General features: G+C 52.5%; 2 protein-coding genes across 5 annotated transcripts in view; one reads left to right on the top strand and one right to left on the bottom strand.

Annotated features, from left to right (window-relative positions):
- Nup188 (nucleoporin 188) overlaps window positions 1–4,417 on the top strand; it is a 56,467-nt gene extending 52,050 nt beyond the window's left edge. Inside the window, exons 35-44 of the mRNA XM_055599714.1 lie at window positions 558–758; window positions 901–993; window positions 1,510–1,668; window positions 1,878–2,015; window positions 2,531–2,605; window positions 2,693–2,938; window positions 3,069–3,200; window positions 3,428–3,501; window positions 3,612–3,741; window positions 3,853–4,417. Coding sequence (XP_055455689.1) covers window positions 558–758; window positions 901–993; window positions 1,510–1,668; window positions 1,878–2,015; window positions 2,531–2,605; window positions 2,693–2,938; window positions 3,069–3,200; window positions 3,428–3,501; window positions 3,612–3,741; window positions 3,853–4,029 — 1,425 coding nt within the window. The 3' untranslated portion in view covers window positions 4,030–4,417. The remainder of the gene's footprint in view (window positions 1–557; window positions 759–900; window positions 994–1,509; window positions 1,669–1,877; window positions 2,016–2,530; window positions 2,606–2,692; window positions 2,939–3,068; window positions 3,201–3,427; window positions 3,502–3,611; window positions 3,742–3,852) is intronic.
- A 610-nt stretch (window positions 4,418–5,027) lies between these two features.
- Window positions 5,028–19,352, bottom strand: Sh3glb2 (SH3 domain containing GRB2 like, endophilin B2). 4 transcript variants are annotated; one of them, XM_055599715.1, is made up of 12 exons: window positions 19,207–19,351; window positions 15,582–15,723; window positions 14,869–14,997; window positions 10,901–11,034; window positions 10,646–10,738; window positions 8,796–8,858; window positions 7,378–7,401; window positions 6,876–6,965; window positions 6,615–6,715; window positions 6,312–6,326; window positions 5,951–6,191; window positions 5,028–5,650 (listed from the first exon to the last, which is right to left on the bottom strand). In XM_055599715.1, exons 1-12 carry the CDS (start codon window positions 19,267–19,269, stop codon window positions 5,543–5,545), a joined length of 1,203 nt encoding a protein of 400 aa, XP_055455690.1. In that variant the 5' UTR covers window positions 19,270–19,351; the 3' UTR covers window positions 5,028–5,542. The 4 variants fall into 4 exon arrangements, with proteins under 4 accessions (XP_055455690.1, XP_055455692.1, XP_055455691.1 ...); XM_055599717.1 differs by lacking the exon at window positions 8,796–8,858 and having other exon boundaries at window positions 19,207–19,352; XM_055599716.1 differs by lacking the exon at window positions 6,312–6,326.
- Between the last annotated feature and the right edge of the window lie 3,769 nt (window positions 19,353–23,121).

The following is a 23,121-nucleotide window of genomic DNA, read 5'->3' as shown; positions in this document are numbered from 1 at the left end:
GGTGATAAAGAAAGTTTGTTGGGTGGAGAGGTAGAGGTGGATCTGAGAGAAGTTGCGGGCTAAATATGATCAAAATACATTATATGAAAATCTCATATAATAAACATTTTTTAAATGAATGTGTAAAAGGTGGTAGTAACACACACCTTTAATTCCAGCACTCTGGAGGCAGAGTGGATCTCTGAGTTTGAGGCTAGCCTGGTCTACAGAGTGAGTTCCAGGGCAGCCAGAGCTACAGAGAGATCTTGTCTTTAAAAAAAACAGCGAACAAAGGGTTGTAAAGCACTGTTGTTTGGATAGAACCTGTGGTTGGAGATGAAGGTAAATGCTGTGGTCAGCAAGAAGTTAGACCACTCAGACTTTCACTGGTAGTGTTGGGTGGACTTGCCATTTCTGGGGAAATGGGCACAGGAGATGAGCAGGGCAAGAAGCAGGAGAGGCATTAGGCACACTCCTGAGAGGAGCATTGGACAGCGAGGCTTACAGCCAACGTTCTTCCTCTGCCTTCCCTCAGCTGCTTTCTTCCACCTTCATCTGTCTCCCTTGGCTACCAGCAGGTATGTGTCCTGGGACTGCACCTGGCTAAGGAGCTTTGCGAGGTAGATGAGGATGGGGACTCATGGCTGCAAGTGACCCGAAGGCTCCCCATTCTGCCCACCCTCCTCACCACCATGGAGGTGAGCCTCCGCATGAAGCAGAACCTGCATTTTACTGAGGCTGCGTTGCACCTGCTTCTCACCCTGGCTCGCACCCAGCAGGTAGGAGACTGCTTAGGGTGGAAAAGAGACCCTGCTCGTACTGAATGGTTCCCATGCTCTCTGAAGCCAGAGTCTGACTCAGTCCTTTTCTGTCCTTGGAAGTCTTTTCAGACTCCCATCTAATTTTGGGTCTTACCTCTAGGGAGCCACAGCAGTGGCTGGAGCTGGCATCACCCAGAGCATCTGTTTGCCCCTCTTGAGTGTATACCAGCTCAGCAGCAATGGCACAGGACAGGTGAGTGCCCAGGATCTTGCCTCTACCCCCACACAATACAAATATCACCAGGACCGGGTTATTAGCCTGGGCAGTTGTCATCACTTCACAGGCAGTTTGTACTTGCAGTCTGTCGTGTCCCCTTTTCCTTCAAGTCCTCAGGGATCTCTGGCTGGCCAGCAAGTGTTTCCTGGCCTGGAATCATCTTCCCAGCACCTCCTGTTGGAATTGTTATGCCTGTTAAGTCTTCCTCATCTAGGCCAGCCTCCCTGAATATAGAGGGAACATCTTGAGGGCCAGAGTAGGACAGGGATATATGGTCAAGCTGACATACCTTGTTAGTAACTGACCTGGGTTTGGAACCTTCTGCTCTGGCTAAATCTGGTAGCCTTTCCCCTTCTAGCTCTGTTCATGCTAGTGGTAACCGTCCACTCGAAGAGATTTTTTTCTTTCCAGCAACTGAGCCACAAAGAGGCTCTGCTGCTCAGAGTGGGTTCTTGTGCCATCAATCCTGAACCTGTCTGCCATTTGTCATAGACACCCAGTACCTCTCGAAAATCCCTGGATGCCCCGTCCTGGCCAGGGGTCTACCGCCTGTCCATGTCCTTGATGGAGCGGTTGCTCAAGACTCTACGCTATAATTTCCTGACTGAGGCGCTAGACTTTGTGGGCGTCCATCAGGAGCGGACCTTGCAGGTGAGGGGCTGCCTGCCTCACAGAAGGGGTGGCCTGGTCCTATACCACTTGGCAGGTGGCTGTAGGACTCAGGAGAAACCTAAGGGGAAGCCTTCATTGTAATGTCAGCCACCTCAGCAGCTGTGGGCCTAGGACCTGGTCTCCGTAGGTTTAGTATAGGTATAGGACAAGTGCCAGGTCCTAAGCATTCTCTGCTGTCCCTTCCTCAGTGTCTGAATGCAGTGAGGACAGTACAGAGTCTAGCCTGCCTGGAGGAGGCAGACCACACTGTGGGCTTCATCCTACAACTCTCCCACTTCAGGAAAGAGTGGCACTTCCATCTGCCTCAACTCATGCGTGATGTTCAGGTGGGCCTCCAACACTGCTTTTTGGAGGGTCTGGGTTGATGAGGGACAGGGAGTGAGTGGATAGCCTTGATGAACTGGGAAATGCTTCTGAATGTGGGCTTGCTGAGGACACAAGTTTGACTCAGGCTGTTTTCTTAGGCTAGTTTTCCCCTTCACAGTGAAGTGAGGCTGGGTGGGTTATGAACTCGGGCTCTATGAGGTAGACTGAGGTTCAAAATCCTCAGGAGGAGGCCTGAAGCTTTGGAGGCAGTAGGCTGTTGCCATGGCTACTGTCCCTATGACCTTGGCCAGATCACATCACCTCTGTTCTGCAGTGGAAATAGTAACCCTCATTTTTTTGGTATGTGAGGACTGTGAAATATGCCAGAAATGCAGTGGAAACATTCCAGGCCTTGAGCCTTGCTGGTGGCTGTTGAGTTAGATACTTAGTGAGAGGCGGGCATGCTGGTGCCTGGAGAGAGAGAGACCTCTTTGTGGGGTTGCCTCCATGAGTTTTTCCTGTCCCTGTGTCCCAGGTGAACCTAGGTTACTTGTGCCAGGCCTGTACCTCCCTCCTACACAGTCGAAAGATGCTGCAGCACTACCTACAGGTAACCAAGGCCCCTTAAGGCCATCACTGCTGGCAGTGCCACCCTTGATCTCTCGTGACTTAACTTTCATTTTTTGACTCTACTCAGAACAAAAATGGGGATGGCCTTCCTTCGGCTGTCACTCCTCGAGTTCAGCGGCCATCCACCGCTACTACCACCACAGTTCTTGCTACCCCATCTGGCTGCTCCTCCAAGCAGCCTCCCGCCGACACTGAGGCCTCAGAACAGCGAGCTTTACACACAGTCCAGTATGGCCTTCTAAAGATTCTCAGCAGGACCCTTGCAGCCCTGCGCCACTTCACTCCAGATGTCTGCCAGATCCTGCTGGACCAGGTACTAGCTGCCACCTCATAACAAATACCAGGTTCCCAACCACCAGCCTTGAACCTGTGCTCTGCAGTACACTGTGCTGTGCTCTGGAGAGATCCCAGCAAGTTCCAGACTACTATTTTGTGTCTTTCAGTCCCTGGATCTTGCCGAATACAACTTCCTATTTGCCCTAAGTTTTACCACTCCCACTTTTGATTCTGAAGTGGCCCCATCTTTTGGAACCCTCTTGGCCACAGTGAACGTGGCCCTCAATATGCTTGGAGAGGTATGTCTGGCGAGGTATGCCCCCACATAGAACTTTCCACTTGGTCTGCACTTGTAATATGGGACATATCCAGCCCCCGGAGCCTAGGCCTCTTCCTACAGTGCCATGCTAGGAGTTCCCTTTGAGGCACCAGGGAAACTGGAATGCAAGACCGCCAAGTAGAAGCCATCTACCTGGCCACTGCTGTTGTTAGTTTGAGTTTTGATTGCTTGCTTCTGTTCCTCTAGCTGGACAAGAAAAAGGAAACCCTCACCCAGGCGGTGGGACTCAGCACACAAGCAGAAGGGACCCGAACATTAAAGTAAGACCTGAGTCTTGAGGGCCTGGGGCACTTGTGGGCTGCCGTTTTCCAGGCTGTGGCTCAGCTGTTGGTCAGGCACCCTTTGCAGCATTGCCCACGCCTGCCTCCAGGTCCCTCCTGATGTTCACCATGGAGAACTGCTTCTATCTGCTCATCTCCCAAGCAGTACGCTACCTCAGGGACCCAGCTGTGCACCCCCGGGACAAGCAGCGGATAAAGCAGGAGCTGAGCTCAGAGCTGGTATGGATGGTGGGCTAGCCAGCAGGGAGGCTATTCAGGTGCTGCCTGGTTTGTCCTTTGGGGTCAGGAACAATGGTCCTGGATTTCATTAAGCTGCTGCTTTTCTTGCAGAGCACGTTGCTTTCCAGCCTCTCGCGATACTTCAGAAGGGGAGCCCCCAGCTCCCCTGCTGCTGGAGTCCTGCCCTCACCGCAGGGCAAGGCCACCTCTCTCTCCAAAGCCAGCCCAGAGTCTCAGGAGCCTCTGATTCAACTTGTGCAAGCCTTTGTCCGGCACGTGCAGAGATAGGGCAATGGAGTGCTATCTACTTGATGCTCCCTACCAACCTGCATTGCAGCCTGGGCAGAGGGCGCTGCCACCACAGAGCCAGCCACTGAGCAAACAGCTCCCTTCCTCTTCCTGCCCACCCGCTGACATTATTTTTTTAATAGCTCAAGAGGTCAACAGCATGGGCAGGGAGCCAAAGGTCTGGGTGCTCACATTCTGCACAATACCCCAAGGTGGCCCCTTTCAGCATTCCCACCGTGTGTCACCAGCCAGGGAGGGCCTGGGTGCTGGCAGCACAGGAGAGACCTGTGTGCAGTGAGGATTTTCCATAATCTGTTCTTGCAGTTTTTTTTTTTTTTTTTGGTAATACTGTGGTCTATTTATACAAATATTAAAGTGCTGTTTATAGACTGGGCCTTCAGAGCGTGGGTCATGTGACAGCTCTCAGAAGACCCAGATGTGAGGGGGTTGGGGGTGGGTGGTCCAGAGATAGCAGGATTCCTGTTGATGGCTGACTTAGCAGTGACTATCCATTTAGTCCTGAGTAGAGTGTCAGGACAGGAAAGCAAGGGAGAGTCTATATCTCAGTTACCGCTTGTACGACGTACAGCTTCAGTTTATAGCTCTTCCTGTTGTGAGGCCCCAACCTGCCACCTACAAACTGTCTTACCTTGAAGAGGTAGGTGATCTCTTGTCCCTCACAGCGCCAGCCTGAGCTCACAACTGTTGGCTGATTAAGTGCACAAGCACTCACACACACAGAACACATGGAAGCTGCTGAAGTTCAGTAGGTCCAAATTTAGGGAAGCTTTCCTTAGGCATAAGTGTTGTGCAGTTGCATGTATAAACTCCTGGGAATTAGGGTGCTGTAAAAACTTTTCCTCTGCTCTGTACTCTGGGAGAAGCTTGTGCCACGGCTCCAGGAAACCCTACTCCAAGAAGGGAGACCAGTGAAGTCTAACCATCACACTTTTCAGGGCAGCCCATGCACTCTGAGACTCTGACAAGAGCCCAGGCAATTTGCACACAAAGTAGGATTTATTTGCCAGAGAGCAAGCAGACAGGCAGAAGTGAGAACGCTAGTTAGAAACTGGGGGAATGATGGCTGTAGCCCTTGTGCCCAGCCAGAGCTAGGGGGGAAGGTGGGGAGGGCTGCTGTCAGCGCTGCTGCTCTGGCTGGCCCTCTGGTCTCCTGCCACATGGTCTAATCCCAGACTGTTAGCCCTATCTGTTTGCTCCTGTCCCCCTCAACCTTCCACAGAAGGCAGATATTCTTTTCATGCCAAGAGCATTCCCAGGATATCCTGGGCCCATGGTGTCATGTGTCCCTCCTGCCTTAAGGGAGCTGGGAAGCCTGGAGTGCAGGGATGCAGGCCAGAAGCAGGGCTAGCAGAGGGGCCTGGAGCCATTCTGTCTTGTGGGGTCCTTAATAGCTGAATGACAGGGGCACAGCCAGAATTGGGTTGGGTCCCTTATCCTAAACAGCTCTGTCATCAGCAGACAAGGTAAATGGTAGGGCCTAGGAGGGGGCTGCTTAGCTGAGAAGTTCCAAGTAGGTGACAGGAACCTTCCCCTTCTTGTTTCCTCTCTCACCAATGAGCCAGTCAGGATCCATGCCAGGCAGGCTGTAGACTGTGATGAGCTGTTAGGAGCAGAGAAGGAACTTGTGCTCTGGACGTGGATGGGACTGGCCCAGGACTTTGCCTGGGCAGAACTGCTACTTCCCTGTGAGGGGTGTCACTGCAGGGCCGTACTGGACCATGGAAGTTCAGGACTGCTTTTTCAGACCTGAAGTCACCTCCCCTCCTGACTCTCGAAGCTCTTCACCAGGGGCCAGGGATTCCAAGACAATGACCAGAGTTGTGTAGACCCAACATTCCTGGTCTCCTGCCTGGTGGTTCCCGTGCAGCTTTTGCCTGCCCCCTCAGGACCCTAGACCTACCTCATCAGCCAGCAGGGCCAGCTCACTGCTATCAGCTGCCTCGTAGTCGTAGAGCACCCGGGCCTTACGGGTCCCGCTGGCTGGGGGAGCGACCTCCTCCAGGCAGAGTGCTGCCTCTTCTGGAGGAGCCAGGCTAGCCCCAGTAGGTACAACAGGCATGGTGGCTGCAGTGGTGGTGGGTGACGTGCTGCTCAGGGGTGGGGAGGCAGGCTCTGTGCTGCCCACAAAGGTGCCTGGAAATCTAGAGAAATGAGGTGGTCTCAGCAGCCAGCGCTAACCTGGGCGAGTCCCACATACCCTACAAGGAACACCAGACACGGATCCATTCACACACAGGGAGGCCCCACCCTCAAGAACTTACATGGCACCCTGGGAACTGGCAGCAAAAGAAGAAAAGCAAAGGAAGCTGACATAGTCCCACCTGCTTGTCCCTGCCCACCTCCCCAGCCCAAACACTATAAACTGCTGTAGTCCGCTGGGGACTCTGGTCCCTAAGGGCTCACCACACAAGGTTCCCAGGTGGAGTTCCAGGCAGAGCCTCCAGTCTAACCTCATACATCTTGGGGTTTTCTGAGCTCAGAAGAGAAGGCCCTTGGCCAAAAGCTTTGGGCCACTCACTGGGTCTGGGAGATAGGGGGCCTCAGAGACCTGGGTCCAGCCACACCTGCCTAGCTGCTTCTGCAGATCCAGCATGTGGCGGTAGCACTGTGCATAGTAGGTTGTCTGAGACTTGATGAACTCATGGAGGCAGCGAAGGTGGTTCACCTGGAAGGAAGAGTCTTCATCTAACATGGCCTCAGCATAGGTCATCATCCTGTGTGCTCCAGACCATACTCTAGGCACTGCTGGGTGGGAGTGGGACGCCCAGTCTGATAGCCTTGCCTGCGGCAAGACCCAGCAGGACATGAATGTACGTACAACTCACATGGGTACTGCTGATCCCCTCCAGCAGGAGACGAGTCACTTCTGCCTGCCGGTCAAACTCTGTCTGGGCCACTCGAAGTTCTTGCTCAGCCTAGGTGAGGCAGACAGTCCTGAGAGCAGCTCCAGCCTGCATCAGCCTTCCCTGCGCCCTAAGGTCTGCTAGGAACAATACCACTTCTCTCTTAGGAACGTGGATGCCTGGCTTTGTACCTATAACTGACCCCCAGAGAAGCCAGAGCCCACTTGGGACCTGTGAATAGCTGCAGTGATAGACACTCCCCAACCGATAGGGTGGAATCCTGCCAGGAATCTGTTCCAGGACCTAATATGGTGTGGAGCAACCGTGCCTAGAAGGTCATTTGGTGTGTCCCTGGCCAGTATCCCCGTGAATGTAAGGCAGAACCCAGAGCTACAGATACCTTATCTACAGCAGCAGCTATGTCTGGTTCCCCATCTTTAGCCTTCTAAACCTTGGCTCCCAAGTTCCCTACGCCCCAACTCACCTTGTCTACTTCGTCGTTCCAAAGCTGTGGAGACCACAACAGTGCCAGTCAGCAAGGAAGGGAAGGTGGGCATTGGTCAGTGGAGGAGCAGGAACAGCCAGGTGCCAGAGCCTGTACCTGCCCCAGCTCCCAGGGACCCAACCTCTCTACACACCCTGTCCTGCACAACCCAGCCCAACCAGGCAGCTGAGGCTGGAACAAGGTTTGGTGTGCGGGCAGGGAAGGTGACACCACCTCCCACCTAGCATGCTGCATGCAGGGCCAGCCAGCTAGGGAGTCTTGCTTATACTTTTCCTACAGCCGTCCCCAACTCTCAAGTGGGTCTTAGAGACCAAATGTTCCCACCCCACCCTGACTCCTGCTCGGAGGCAGGACAGGACAAGTGACCCTGGGCCAGTCACTGAACCTTTCTGTCCTCCGGCAGAGAAAGGCAGCCTCGGGCCAGAGTCACACTGGGGGTCAGTGGCAAAAGAAAAAAACAGGGCAGCCTCCACCCTCCGGGATGTTTCTCCTTCCACTCGGCCCAGGGAAGGGAACGGGAAGTGTCATCCAGAGTCTAGGGAAGAAAGACCCCCCTCCCCCCACCATGACTTAGGAGACCCAATTTATGGCCACTTGTGGAAATATGGCCTAGGATAACACCCTGACACTATGTGGACTGTTGAACTGGGCCAGCACAGTGCACAGCCCACAGTGACAGCACATTTTTGTATGCCATGTTGGAGGGCTATCTAACAGTCCTGAGTGTAAACTACTGTTGACATCTTTAAGACAGTTGCAGCCATGGAATGACAGACAGCACAAATCACACAGTGGCATGCTCATAACAGGAGAGTCAGGTGGTTGGTGCAGGGGACAGAGAGTGGAGGTGTGTGGCTGGCCTAGCCCCCACACAATATCAGCCAGGCTACTGCCCAGCCTAGCTTCCCTTCCTCCATCTTGCATTCCAGGAGCTTCCCAGGCCATCTAGCTTGCAAACTACTATGGAGCTATGGCAAACAGCTGTCTAGGAGTCTGAGACAAGGAAGTCAGGCCCAGGCAGCCTCCTCCCTACCCCAGGATCCACCCAGAGCCATGAGGAGGTTGGAGCGATGTCCCTTTGTGAAAGAGAGCTTAGAATTCAGGTATATTGTGCTGTGTCCTTAGGACGTGGAGTGGTTGTGTGCATCTGGGCAAAACATCTTCCACCTTACATGAGGAAAAGCCAGCTCAGCCTGCCTGTTGGGTCAGACTGGAACAGGAGGAGTTGTCATTTCCCTTTTCTGAGCTGCCCCTCAGCCTCTCAGGGCAACCTGCAACATGAGCAGTGCCCTTTCCCTCACCTGCTGGCTTCTGGTCCTGCACTGGTAGAGCCAGTGGCAGGAGCTGTGGGCAGAAGAGGCCAGGGTGGGGCAGGGCATGGTGGGAGGGGTGCTTACCGCGGAGGCGCTGGCCGAGAGAATGTAATTACGAGGTCTAGTCTCCTGAAAGTCAGGCACCGTCTGGCGGGGAACAGAGTTCATGGGGGAGGGGTCACCCTGGGCCAGGGCCAGTGTTGAGGCCAGGAGGTGGCCCCGGAGTCTCCTATAAGGAGATGCAAGAAACCCTGGCCCAGGGACAGGAAGACACAAACAGATACAACACAGAACCTCTGTGACCACTCCAACCAGCTGGAGAGGAGACAGGCTTAGGGGTTCAATGGGTCCAACATGAAGATCCAGTGGGCAGATGTACTGGGAGCCCAAGTAAGCTACAGGTTGGGCCTGCCCCTCTTCTAGGTTCAGGCACATGAGACCCCCAGCCCTCCCCACGATAGCTTTCTCCAACGCAGAACTTCACCACACTGTTTCTGGCTCCTCCATCGAAGCCAGATCCCTCCCCACAGAGTAGATAGATGTATGCACGATGGACAGTGACAGACTTTTGACATTTGCAAGAAGCTGCCTCACAGGCCTCAATGCCTGCATCTCCACAAACCAGAGACTCCGAATGGAGGCCAGCCAATTGCAAAAGCCTGAGGGATGCCCTGGGCTGGCCACAGCACTTGGGCCCTCAGACAGGACAGGCGGACTGAAGCAGCACAGCACATGGGACAGGTATACTCACATCTCCCTCACACTGAGCCAAGTTACCCAAAGCAGAATGGAAAGGAACAAAAACAGAGAGTTAGTAAATCACAGCAGGGGAAAGCAGGCACAGCCAGCCCAGCGTGAGGCGGGCCTAGGAGGACGGGAAGAATGCTCACAAGCCACCCTCAGGACTCCTAGGTAGCATATATGTTGCCCAGGAGTGAGCTACTGGGCTTGAGTCCGTAGAGACACTACTCACACCTAACTTGACTCACAGGCCCAAGGCTCTCTGGGCCCCATGGGGAGAAGCAGTTACCCTTCAGTGACAAGGGAAAAACATAAGTAACAAGGAGAGTGGGGCTGTTCTGTTCTGTCCAGGTGACTGACAAGTAATCCCAATAGCCTCAGGTCATTCTCTTCACATATGTACCATGCACACAGATGACCTGGGACCCTGCTGTGGCTCTCACTGGAGGCAGTGTAGGCCCCAACGACTATGCTGACCATGTAATAGGGAGAACAATGAAGGTAGCAAGAGTTCTGGGCAGTGGAGAGTCCAGTAGGTTTGCCTGGTCTGGCCCACCTTTCCTCAAGAGGCTGAGAAGCATGGAGGAGTTTCCCTAGCATGCCTGGGCCTAGGAGTTTCCTTCTCAGGACCTAAGGTTGCTGTTAGATCCCATACAACCTTGAGCAGCCTGCATATTCAACTCTCCTGGCCTAGCCCTGTCAAATCAGCTCTGTCATGTACTGGTAGGCCCCAGTAGATTGTGTGTGAAGGAGCAGCAGGATGGCCCAGGCCTCCTCCTCACACAGTCCCTGCCATAAGATATGGGGGCTGGCCAGCTCTAGTGTTCTCCATAGCCTGCAGCCTAGGAGAGCCTAAGCACAGGGCACCTTGTACCCCATGTTCAAGCAGCAGGCGGAGAGTTAGTAGGGAAGCCATGCCCAGGCAGGGCCAGGCTGAGCATCCACAGAGGCAGGAAAGGCATGCAAGAATTCCATCTCATGTCTTAGACAGCACCCAGCCCAGTTACAGGCACTGTAAGTCTGTCCTGCAGCCACCAGGGTTCCCTCAGGTGGGGATAGAAACCATGACCTGACCACTCAGCACAGTCTAGCCCCAGTCAAGGAGAAAGAGCATGCCAAACACAGGTCTCTCCAGACCCCGTACCTGGACTCCCCAACAGAGCCTGGGAGCAAGGTAGGGCCAGGGCACTTACCGTGGCTTTGGCTTCTGCTGCCTTGGCCTTCTTTAGCCGAGCTTTGCAGGCGTCCAGGTCAAGGCGTCTGTTCTGCAGGAGTCGCCTCTCCTTCTGCAGGGTGGATGAAAAGGACAGTGAGGCCAGCTGAGACCTGGAAACGGACAGCCATTCTTGGGCACTCAGCCTACAGGAGCCACCTCTGAAAAGGTCCAGGCTCCCTGCCTAGGATGACAGCCTGTGCAGAGTACAGAGGCATGGTCCCAGATTCCTCACCGAGATAGTTTTCCAGTCCCCTTCCAGGAAATTGCGCAAGGGTGTGAGGAAGCTGAGGGAGGCAGTGTGAATGAAATCCCGTTCTGCTGCTCCCAGGCGCTTTTCAGCTTCTGACACCTTGATTAGTGTCTTCCCTAGGAAGAGAGTCATAGGGTGAGGAGAGGGCAGAACTTCTGCCACCAGAAGGGCTGCCAGGCAAGCATAGGCAACCTTCAGAGTTGGCAACCTTCAGAGTCACCAACCTGTGACGGGCAGATATGCTGGACATCAGCCTTAAAAAGATAGACAGGGAGCAGGGCAAGGTGGCACAGGCCTTTAGGGGAGGCAGAAGCAGACAGATCTTTGAGAGTTCGAGGCCAACCTGGTCTATAGAGTGAGTCTAGGACAGCCAAGGCTACACAGAGAAACCCTGTCTTGAACCCCCCCCCCCAAAAAAAATAGGGGCAGCTGGGGTGTGAAGCCTTGCCTATCAGGCAGGGGGTGAGGCCTTGTGTCTCAAAACAAACCAATGATTGGGGAGTTCCAGAATGAGAAAAAGGAGTTTGACAAGTATCCCTGAAAAAGCACACTAATTGAACACAGCTGTCAAGGATGTCAACTTCGAGGCTCTGGAAATTGACCAAAGGCACAAAAACAAATGGAGGTACATTTCTGCGGCATAACTACTGGACCCTGGTAAGAACGATGAAGTGGCATTAGTCTGGGCACGTGCCATCTCTTCCTTGTCTGTGGTTCTCTACCTACGTGGCATGGCCACTGCCCCAGTGCAGCTGCTGTGGGGCTGACATGCATGAAGCAAAACGCAGGATCCTCGGGTACACTACTGACAACTGTGCCATTCTCACTGCAAATCACTAAGAAAGGCCAACAGAAGCCAGCCTGCAACTGGAGGCCTGCCTGGTGTTAAGAGCATGACCCCTGCCTGAATTTAACACCATCCAGAAGTCTAAGGCATCATGAATGTACCAGCAAGCACACCTCTGGTGTGTCTGAGACAGTGGGGAGCGCACCAGCCACTTCCCACCCCTGACAGAATAGAAAGCCTTGCACCCACGAGGCAAAAGATTTGTAAACTGCTCAACCTTTGGACAAGTTTCCCAATGCACACACCCACACTGGTAAAGTCTCAGTGGGTGAAGGTATTTAAGAACAACCTCTCCCTGATAAGGGCTACACTTATCAGGGAGTACACTTAAGTACACTAACATGTACTGCCCAAGGACGACTCTTTGGAAGCCAGCTTAAAATGAGAAAAGCAAGCTGGGAATGGTGGGCAGGCACACAATCTCATCAACTTCGAGTCTGAGACTGGAAGGCCCAGAGTTGGAGGCCATTCTGGGCAAATTAGTAAGACACTGCCTACAAAACCAAACCAAACCAAACCAAAACAACAAAACAACCCTTGTAAATCCAACACATCAATAATTACATTAATGAAAAAGCAATGACTATCAGAATAGGTATTTTTAAAAACTTTAAATATGCTGGGCATGGTGGCGCATGCTGTAATCCCAGCACTCTGGGAAGCCGAGGCAGGCAGATAGATCCCTGTGATCTCTAGGCCAGCCTGGTCTACAAAGTGAGTCTTGGATAGCCAAGGCTACACAGAGAAATCCTGTCTCAAAAAACAAAACAAAACAACAAAAAAAAAAAAAACAACCAAACAAACAAATTCTAAATATTGTCTATACTGAATGCCACTGGTGAGAGCCATACTTGAGATTTTATGATACAAATAGGTTGAGAAGAAAAGAACAGAAAAAATATACTATGCAACGCTGGCACTAGAGAGCTAAGTAGCCATACAGTCGTCAGACAAAATGGACTTTCAGGTAAAAAGGTTGTTTGTTTTGTATTGTTTTTGAGACAGGATTGTCCTGGCTGTCCTGATACTCACAGCAATCCGCCTGCCTCTGCCTCCCCCAGTGGTAGGATTAAAGGGGTGTGCTGCCAACACTTGGCTCAGCCACGAAGTTTAACTAAAGACAATGAATAGCATTTTAATTTTAGTTTGTGAGACAGACTGTGAGTCTCTTGACCAGCCTGGTCCCAAGCTTCTGATTTATATGGTTTCCACATTCAGCCTCCCAGGTGGTAAGAACGCAGGCGTTATAGCACTGCTGGCTACAGTGTTGTTTTATAGGGACAATACAGTCAGTCCAGGCCTGGGGAGACATGCAAGGGCATGCATCTATAACCTCTATTGCAGAAGGCAGGGGACACAGGTGGATCTCTGATGTACGCTGGCACAGCAGAATAAATGAGCTACAGGCCAAGTGAGAGGACAGGACAGTGGAGGAAAATATCCAGATGTGACTTCTGGCCTACACATGCATGTCCATACACACCAATCCATCAGGAAGATAAACATAAGGACCTAACAGGGAAGGCTCTAAAACATATACACTGAACACTGACAAACTGCAGGAAAAAAAAAAAAAAAAAAAAGACAGTGTAAAACACAGCTGGAAAGTTCCATGTTCTTTCTCAATAACCATGGTGAGACACAGTCAGCAAGAACACTCCATCAGCAGCCAACTTTCCCGAACAACACTTTACCCAGTAACACATAATATAAGATGCTGCCAAGTGAACACACACCAATCCCCAGATAGGTCTTATACTAGGGCCTGAGGTTCTCTCTCTGTCTTTTTTTTTTTTTTAATTTATTTACCTTTGTTATGTGCATTGGTATTCTGCCTGCTTGTATGTCTGTGCAGGGTGTCAGATCTTGGACTTACGGACAGCTGTGTACTGCCATGTGGGTACTGGGATTTGAACCTGGGTCCTCTAGAAGAGCAGTCAGTACTCTTAAATCACTGAGCCATCATTCCAGCCCCTAGGGCAGAGGTTCTCAACCTGCGGGTCACCAGGGTTGTCTAAGACCATCGGAAAGCACAGATATTTATATTACAATTCGTAACAGTACCAAAACTATAGTTATGAAATAGCAATAAAAATGATTTAATTTGGGGTCACCACAACATGGGTCACAGCATCAGGAAGGTTGAGAACCACTGTTGTAGGCCATGAAAAAAAGTCCAGAGCTTTAAAATCCAGACAGCTGAAGACCAAACAGTTTATTACTAGTGGGGTATGGAGTCAAAACACCACTTGTCAAAAACAATTTGGCAATTTCTCTCCTTCTCTTTGCGACCAAACCAGGTTTATGGTATGTTGGAGATCAAGCCACAGGCCCCACAACGCACTTTATCAACTGACTGAGCTAGAGCCCAGGACCAGCAATTTCTCAAACAGTTAAATACATGCTGGAGCAATGGAAGACAGACCAAAAAGCCATGTCACTACCAGCCTGAGCTGGGGATCAGGACTACCTGTGTGAAGGGAAGACTCTGAGTGAGGTGGAGCTGTGTGGTGATGTGTGGCTGGAATCTCACTGTTCCAGAAGTAGCCAGCTAAGCCTAGTCAGCAAGCAAGCACCAAGCCCTAGAGAGAGGCCTTGCCTCGCACAGCAGGGCGCTGCCTCCTTAGAGGTGCCTAAGGCTAGACCTCTGGCCACCGCTTGCACGTACGTGCACCTGTGATCACACACACTGCAGGCTGGGATGCAGCTCTGAGGCAAAGTGCTGGCCAAGCATCCACAGGGCCCCAGGTTCCAACTCCAGCACCACAGAAACACACATATACCACACATGCACACACACCACACCTCACATACACTAATGAAGGTAGGACTTGTTCTTTTATTCTTTTCTACGCTCACAGAAGACCTTGCATTTGGGATGAACTCACTCGGGTTATCTGTATACTTTTTACAGCAGGCACTTGGCCTGCTGGCCCACACCCTCAGTCTAGCACTCAGAGGTCAAAGCTGGGTGACTTTAAAGCCAGCCTTAAATAGCAAAACCCAGTTCAAAATAAAAAAAGAGGGAAGGGGGAAGGAGGGGAAACTTAGGGAGCTAGAGGCAGTCGCCCTCACTCTGGCCCCGGCTCTGTGGTCCGCTCACCATACGGGGTGCTGGGCCCCAGCTCGCTGGCCGCCTCTGCCATGTATTGAGCCAGCAGCTCCCCATTGGTGACTCTTGAGGGCACCTTTCTGTCCAGCTTCTCATACAGGAACTCCTCCACTCGAGCACCTGCAGGGAGACAACAACCAAACCACGGGGCTCTCCGGTCTAAGCCAAAGATGCCTGCCACAGTGTCAGTGCACTGCTGGGCCAGCCCCCACCCCAGCCTCCATACTGAAGACCTGCAGACCCATCCCTTACGCCCCCACCCCCACTATGAGAGGCGGCCAAGGCTCAGAGACAGAACGACTGCAAGCAGTCCAGCACAGAAGCCAGAACCGTCCACGTCTCTCCTGCTGAAAGAGGTTTTACAGTGTGTAACACACATCTGAACAACTCCCTTGTCCCCAGGCCCATTGGACACTTCAGGGACACTGCAGGTTTACAGGTGACATGCAGGTTGCCTTCACTGTGGGGCTTCTCCTGCAGGCTGGTTCTGTATGACTTTGGGCAAGCCTTTTCCCACCTCTGGCCTGGAGCCCATGCCAGCACTTGTAGTTTGCATGCTTCTTTCCCCACATACACTTCAGTTCAGGCTTTCAGCTTCTCTTGCCAGCCTAGCCTTCCCTCTGCTCAGAGGGCATTCTGGTGCCCTATATCTGTGGCCCTAGGCCTGACCAGTGCCCACCTGCCTCTGCCCCGCACCCACTCACTGGGGTTGGGCTGCAGCAGCACCTCGGTCTGCCTCAGAATCCGCTCTGTCCAGTTCTTGGTGCTGTCTGCCCTCGCCAGGAGGTTTTCAAAGTGGGCATCGAGCTCGGTCTTCTCGGCTTGGCCGAACTTCTCCTCTGTGAACTGGGGAGGAAGAGCAGGAGAGGTTAGAAACCGTCAGAGGGTGCCTATTTCTAGCCCATCCTGGGTCTTGGTTGCCTTGTTCTAGGGTGAGCTGGGATCAGGGCTGCTGGATGCCCCACAAAGCATGTCTGCTCCCAGTAAGTACGAGCCCTGAGGAGGAGGCCACCAGGGCTGAGGGACACAGTGTGGTAGCAAGTCCTGAGGAAACAGACGGGGCTCTGAGTTACCATGGGACTCCATGGGCGGCTAGGGGCTGCTGGGAAGAGGGGCGAGGACAGAAGATAGCAAGAATTTGGGTTCTAGAATTAAGGTTCTATTCATATCTCCTCCTGCTGAGCTGTGTGGCACTGGGAAAGGGCTTTGCCTCTCTGGGCCTCAGTTTCCCCTGCAGATAGTGAGAATAGTTCCCACAGGCTGTAAAGGGTAAGGTAGAAAAAAATGTGTGCAGACAGGAGGAGGCTGGCACCTGAGCCTGTGCCCAGCGTGAAGTACGCACACTGCTGCTGAGTGTACCCAGGCAGTGTGTCTAGGGAGGGAGGCTGGCCAAATGTTTGGCTTCTGGGTGTGGTAACCAGAGAACATTGTCAGCCCAGCTGCTGGGTGTACCCAGGACCTGGGAAGTCGCATGGGACCCCATCAGAGCTGGTTGGAGCCATGTGGGCCACCTAGGAATACTCAAAAACTGGTCTAAGCCATCTAATCTAGAAAAGCCCAGAAACAGATCTTCCTAAGCACAGGCTTTCCCAGCCGGCTGACCAGGCTCAACCAAGGTCATCATCCAACAGCAAAAGGTGGAGTGTGCTACAGGTGTAAGATAAGGGACGGGACTATGTTGTGCAGCCTGGGGCACTCAGTGTCTGTGCTTTCCAAAGCAGGCAGCAGCAAACCTCCCATCACACAGATACCGGCACTGAGGCTGGGCTGTGCTGGAGTCAGGGGCGAGTGGGCTGGAGGCCCCACAGAGCCTCTGCCTGGGATGAATCATCCAGAGGCTGAGCAAGGAGCCACCAGGTCTCTCGGCAGCCATCAATTATGCAGCAGGCTTTGGGCTTCTCCCTGCTTTAGAGCCTCCTCCCTCAGCTGCTCCCTGTGCGGCTCAGCCTCTCCCTGTCTTCACAGTGCCTGCCCTTGCCCCTGTGGTTGCCCCCTGCTGTTGCCCTCATTTTCCAGCTTAGCAAAAGGCTCAGAGAGGCCACATTGTCTCCCTGGGCTTCAGTTTCTCCCTGTAAAGTGGCAAACACACATCTCACAGAATATCTGGCCAGCATATGGTATGGGCTTAACAGTTTTCTTTTTGGAAATATTGGGGATGAAACCCAGGGCCTCAAACATCCTGGACCAGAACACTCCTGCTGAGCCACACCCAACCCAGGGGTAGCCTCAGCCGGCGTTATCATTTATGAAGTCTCCCAGTGATGTCCCTGGGTGCGAACAGCTGCCCAACATACAGGTCCCCCTGCCTGCTGGGCTTCCTGAGGCCACACAGCCAGCCTTGCTCCCTGCCCGACTGAGACGAGGTAAAGCCCCGCTGCCAGTACTGAGATCACTGCTCAGTGTCTCGGCAGAGTAGCTACCCACGCCCACCCACAGGCATGTTATTCACGTTACTTATTCTAGGCCTTCCTCGCCTCTCTGCCCTGACCCTGCCACTCTGCCACCTGCTTCACAGACTTTGGTTGCTGTTTCAGACACAACTCTGGGGCTCTTGGTGAGGGCCACCCCCTCCCCCAAAATCAACTCTTAGAAGAAGGGATCCTGCCCTGAGGTTTCAAGCTGGGGAGGCCTTGTTTCCTTTGGGATGCAAGTCCTGGTGCCTGGCACAGGAACATGGACCCACAAGAGCTGCCACATACTGGCAACAAAGAACACCTCCATCTTTCCTGCTGGCTCCCATGGAAGACACCACTCTAGGTCACACTGCAGGTACCTAGTCCCTTTCCTTCAAAGGGGAAGGGGACCACGCCTGAATCCATCCAAGGCAGTTTCCAGCAAGATGGCATCAGCAGGAGGGTGGGTGTGTGGAGCACAGAAAGCCTCTATTTATAACACTCCCAGCTTCCTCCTCCACCCTAGCCTGGGCCCTGGCTCCAGCTCAAGTGTGAATGAGTGACCCTGTGGGCCCGCCCCCATCAGGCAGAGCCGGGCCAGGAAGTCCAAGCCACCACTACCTCTAAGCCCTGTCTGTGGGCCTGACCAGGTCAGGTGGCAGAACCCAGCAGTGGCAGGAAACCGGCAGATCAGGTTCTTCCCAGATGCGAGCGATAGTGTGGTTGCCATGCCAACACTGGGACAGGATTTCCCCCAACTGCAAGGCTCTGAAGTCCCAGGCACCCAGGACTGCCTCCGCCGCTGCAGTTACCCACCAAGCTTGGAACTGGGGACAGGGATGGTAATCCCAATGGGAACACCAAGTCTCACGGGAACTCTGGGCTTTCTAGCAAACACGGCCACATGCGCCTCTGAGAGGGAGGGGAACCGTGCTCGGCAGTCGACCAGCACCGCAAGGACAGCATCCGGAACTTGTTTCTGGAGTACTGAGGTGGGTCAGCCCAGGGGTGCAGAAACCCCAGGAATCCCACAGGCACCCTTGGAGCAGAACGGGCCTCCAACCTGAGCCTAAGATCTGCTTTACGGAAGGGCAGAGTCAGGCTGAGGTGAGCTGTGCAAGGTCACACGCTGCACAGGTGTTTTGAACCTTGGCAACTGCATTTGCAGCCGTCCGGGGAAAGAGGGCCACTCACCCCATTTCTCAGAGTGAGAAACTGACGCCCAGTGAGGTAAAGCCCCTGCCCCCAAGGTCACAAGAAGCATTCACATCCATATCTGACTCCAGCACTTCACTGTGACATTAATTCGCCTCAGTTTCTCTTTCGTATCCCAAATGTTTAGGGAATGTTCCAATATCAGCATTAACGGTCTGGACAGAACCCAAACAGGGCGCCCAGCCAGATCCCAGCCTTCTCAACATGCTTTAGGCCTGGTGGTTAAAAGGAAACAGGCCTCCCGTGGAGCAGAAAGGAAATAACTCCTGGCTTCCGGCCTGACTATCCAAGCGAACGAAAGGTACCGGATGGAACCATAGCACCAACCTGCCCACTGCACGGTTATGGAGACTGAGGTCCACTGAAGGGATTGGGCGTTTAGTGTGGCCCTCAGGGGCTAGTGCAGGGAGGTAGGAACCACCCAGTGGTCATTCACATCCCGGTCTGTGCAGGCGCCTGGGCAATGGGAAAACTCATCAGTGCAAGCGGGCACTGCCAGGCGCCAGGCACCGGAGCCCAGGCGCCCATCGGCCCCGGGCCACCAGGGTGGTGCAGCTGACCCCGCTGGGAGCTCCTCTGGGTAACTCAGGGACAGGGGAGCAGGGGCCCGAGCTATCCCCAGCGCGCACGGCCGCAGCTACAGGGAAGCGGCTCCTGCTGCAGGGTTCCTGGGGCGCGCTCCACATCCGGGCCCCAAGCGCAGCGTCGCGCCAGGCCTCACCTGCACCGCCCGAGTGAAGAAGATGCCCGCGTCCGACGCCAGCTTCTTCATGTTGAAGTCCATGGCGCGCCGGTACGCACGGCGGCACGGCCGGCACCCGAGTAGCCGGCAGCCCCCCGCCCCGCCTCGCTTACCCTGCCCTCACCCCGCCCACCTGCTGCCCGCGCCCGCCCTCTGCGCACGCGCGGCCGCAGAGCAGCCGGACGCAGGGCGGGGCAGCCGGGGGCGGGGCCAGCCGGGGCTGGGCTTTGCTGGGAGCGCTGCTGTCCCCTGCCGGCCGCCGGCCAAATCAGCCGGCCGCTCGCTCTAATAGACTGTTTCTGTACGCCCTATATAGTATATATACTATTTTATATGTAATATTTAGTATATACACTGTTTTTATATATACATATGTATATTATATATAATTGCATAAACATGTATACTATTCACTATTTTGGTAAGACTCTTAGACTAATTTTCGTTATTTTTAAATAGTGGGGCTATATTTGTTTGAACAGGATCTCTGTAGGCCCCAACTGGCCCAGAACTCCATATGTAGACCAGGCTAGCCTCCAGCTCACAGAAACTGCCCTGGGATAAAAGATGTGTGGTACCACATCAACCTGTTTTTGTTTTGCTTCCTAGTTTTTTGTTTTTAAAGATTTATTTATTATGTACACAGTGTTCTGACTGCATTTATGCCTGTAGGCCAGAAGAGGACACCAAATCTCATAGGTGGTTGTGAGCCACCATGTAGGTGCTGGGAATTGAACTCAGGACCTTTGGAAGAGTAGTCAGTGCTTTTAACCTCTGAGCCATCATTCCTGTTTTTGTTAATCTTTTTTCTCTGTGTGTGGCTGTATGTTTGTATTTGTGTCTGTGTGTGCACTTGTACATAAGCTCTCATAAGCACATGGGGCACAGGGCACATTTGTACAATAGAAGATAAGCTCGGGTGTTGCTCTGGCCTCGACCTTCCAGGGATTCTCAGGTCTCTGCCGCTCTCGGGTGGCTGGCTAGAGGAATCCTGAGACCATGCTCCTGGATCTTACATGGCTTCTTTCACTTAGGTTCTCAAGGCTGTGCTTTAACTTCTTTACCGTGGAGCCATCTTTCCAAACCTGTTTTTGCTCTTAAATTTTATGTTTTTATGTGTGTGTGTGTGTGTGTGTGTGTGTGTGTGTGTGTGTGTGTGTGTTAGGGAGACAAGAAAGCAGCAGCACACGTGTGGAGGTCAGAGAACAACTTTCCAGAGTCAGGTCTCTCCTACTTTTAGACAGGTCCTGAAGGCCTGGCCTTGTTTGATTTTTTTTGTTAATTTCTTAAATGTATTTATGAGTAAGGGTGTTTTGTTTGCGTGTGATATGCACCCTGAATATGCAGTGCCCACGGAGGCCAGAAGAGGATATTGGATCCCCTGGAACTAGAGTTTCAGAGGCTTGTGTGCTGCCATGTGGATCCTAGGAACAGAACTTAGGATCTCTGGAAGAGCAGCCAGTGCTTTTAACTGCTGGGCCATCCCTCCGGCCCCTCCCTCCCATTAAAATTTGCTCCTGTTTTTATTTGAATGCATGTGCCATGTGTGAATAGGCACCTGTGGAGACCAAGAGAACCTGCCAGATCTCCCAGAGCTGGGATTAAAGACAGTTGTGAGCAGCCTCAAGAGGAGGCCGGGAGCCAAACTCATCCCAGGAAAGATGCCTCTGCTTCCCAAGCTCTGGGTTTAAAGGTGTGCGCCACCACCACCTGGCTCCCTTTTCATTAGTTTCTAGTATTGTTTCATGTGTGTGGGTGTTTGCCTGCATGTACCATGTGTGCAGCGCCCAGCGTGTCCAGAATTGGTGTCTGATCCCGTGGACTGGAGTCACACACCACTGTAGCTTCCTGGTTCAAAGCTAGGAACCAAGCCTATGACTTTTGGAAAAGCATCAAGTGCTTTTAACTCCTGAGCCACCTCTCCAACCCCTTAAAGTTCCTTTCTTTCTTTCTTTTTATTTTTTAAGATTTATTTACTTATTTTATGTACACAAGTACTTTATTTACATGAATATCTTCCTGAGAAAAGAGGGCATCAGACAGAAGAGGGCATCAGATCCCATTACAGATGGTTGTAAGCCATCTCTCCAGCCCTCTTTCTTTCTTTCTCTTCCTCTTGCCCCTCCACATCTTCCTCTTTCTTTTTTAGACAAGGTTTCACTATGTAGTGCTGGCTGCCCAGGAACTTGGTATGTAGACCAGGCTGGCCTAGAACTCATAAAGATTCACATGCCTCTGCTTTCGCAGTGCTGGGATTAAAGTGTGCATCACCAGGCCCAGCGAAGCCTCATCTTTTTGCCCAGAACTGTTCCTCTGCTGGTAAACTTTGTCCATCTGTCTGGGTTCCCCGGAGTTACCTGGGCGTTGGCCCAGGTCTCTGGGCGTTGTCCTAAGAACAGGTGGGGCCCAGACATGTGGAGTTTGGAACTCTAGAGACTGGCAGAGCCAATGACCAGTGGCTTAGTCTGTATGCAACACCTCTGTCAGCGCTGTCACTCACCCTGTCATTCACAAGTCCCAAGTTTCTGCGTTCACTGTCTTGTGTAAAGATTTGTTTATCTTGATTATTCCTTTACTCACCAGTATCTGTAGCTCGCCACAGTGACCATTACACAGCATCCAGCCCTGTCTTCTTTTGTTGCTGCTGTTTTGTTTTGTTTTGCTTTGTTTCTTTTCCCAGACAGGGTCCATGCTTTGGAGACTGACAGACTTGTATTTTATTGTTGTTGTTTTTTTGTTTTGTTTTGGCCTCTGGTATATTTGTTTGCCTTGGCTGTCTTGGACTCGATTTGTAGAGCAGGCTGGCCTGGAACTGACAAGAGATCCAGCTTGACTCTGCCTCCCTGAGTGTTGGGATTTGCTACCTCCTGTCTTGTAAGCGCCATTTACATATTCCTTCCTTCATTCAGGAACTCACACTGAATGAAAATGGATCAGTAACTGGAGGGTAGAGAGACAGCTGTTAAACCCAGTGTATTGCTCTTGCAGAGAACTAGGGCTCAATTTCCAGCACCCACATAATCCCTCACACACAGTTCTAACTGCAATTCCATAGAATCGGGTCGCCCTCTTCTGGCCTATACAGCCACTTACATGTACACTATATTTTACCAAAAAAAAAAAAAAAAAAAAAATCATTTTTAGCCTTTTAATTTTCCTTCTTGAGATGAAAACCATAAATATTTACGACAGAGAACTTGGATGGATCGTGGCAGAATTTCACAGGTTTATAATTCCAGCACTTTGGGGATTGGAGGCAGGAAGATCAAGAATTCAAGCTCGTCCAGCCGGCGGTGGCGGCACGTGCCAGAGCAGGAGTTCCGGGACAGCCAGGCCCACAAAGAGAAGCCTGTCCCGAAACTACAAAAACAAACAACAACAACAACAAGACCCAGCCCAAAGAAGCAACCAAACCAGAAACCAAACCAAAACAAGAAAAACAAACCAAAACAAAAAACCCCACCAGTCTGTCAGGCTCCAAAGCACGGATCCTTTAGAAACCCTGTCTAGAAAAAGAACCCATAAAAACCAAACCAAACCAAAAAACACACAAACAATTTGGGGCTGCAGCTGTACGTCTGTGTGCCCGTGGGCGCGCTGCACAGGAGAGTCCATCCCAGGGACGACAACGCTAAAGGTCGGGTGCACAGAACGAAGCAGCGACTGTCAGCGAAGCCTGAAGGCGCAACTTTTGAAAAAAAAACGGGCTCTCAGGCTCGGAGAGGATGGGTCCCTGCGCAGCGAGGCTGCACCAGCCGCCTACCAGCGAGCCACGGGCAGCCCCCGCTCCGCCGTCTGTGTGGAGCGGCCGCGTCCCACCTTCCTGCGTCCGTCTAATCCTGGCGGCCAATCGGAGGCGAGAAGAGGCCACATCCACACCGCAACCACACTTAG

Source organism: Psammomys obesus, unplaced genomic scaffold, assembly GCF_907164565.1.
Source record: "Psammomys obesus unplaced genomic scaffold, mPsaObe1.curated_primary_1811, whole genome shotgun sequence".
NCBI classification, from domain to species: Eukaryota; Metazoa; Chordata; class Mammalia; order Rodentia; family Muridae; genus Psammomys; species Psammomys obesus.
This window is presented reverse-complemented; position numbering and strand designations above follow the sequence as displayed.

Excerpts from the sequence above, each read along its gene's own strand:
- Sh3glb2 (XM_055599715.1), bottom strand. The coding sequence starts at position 19,269 with ATGGACTTCAACATGAAGAAGCTGGCGTCGGACGCGGGCATCTTCTTC. Across the intron at positions 6,966-7,377 it reads GGAACGACGAAGTAGACAAG|GCTGAGCAAGAACTTCGAGT; the intron begins GTGAGTTGGGGC and ends TGCCTCACCTAG. Across the intron at positions 6,716-6,875 it reads AGGGGATCAGCAGTACCCAT|GTGAACCACCTTCGCTGCCT; the intron begins GTGAGTTGTACG and ends TCTTCCTTCCAG.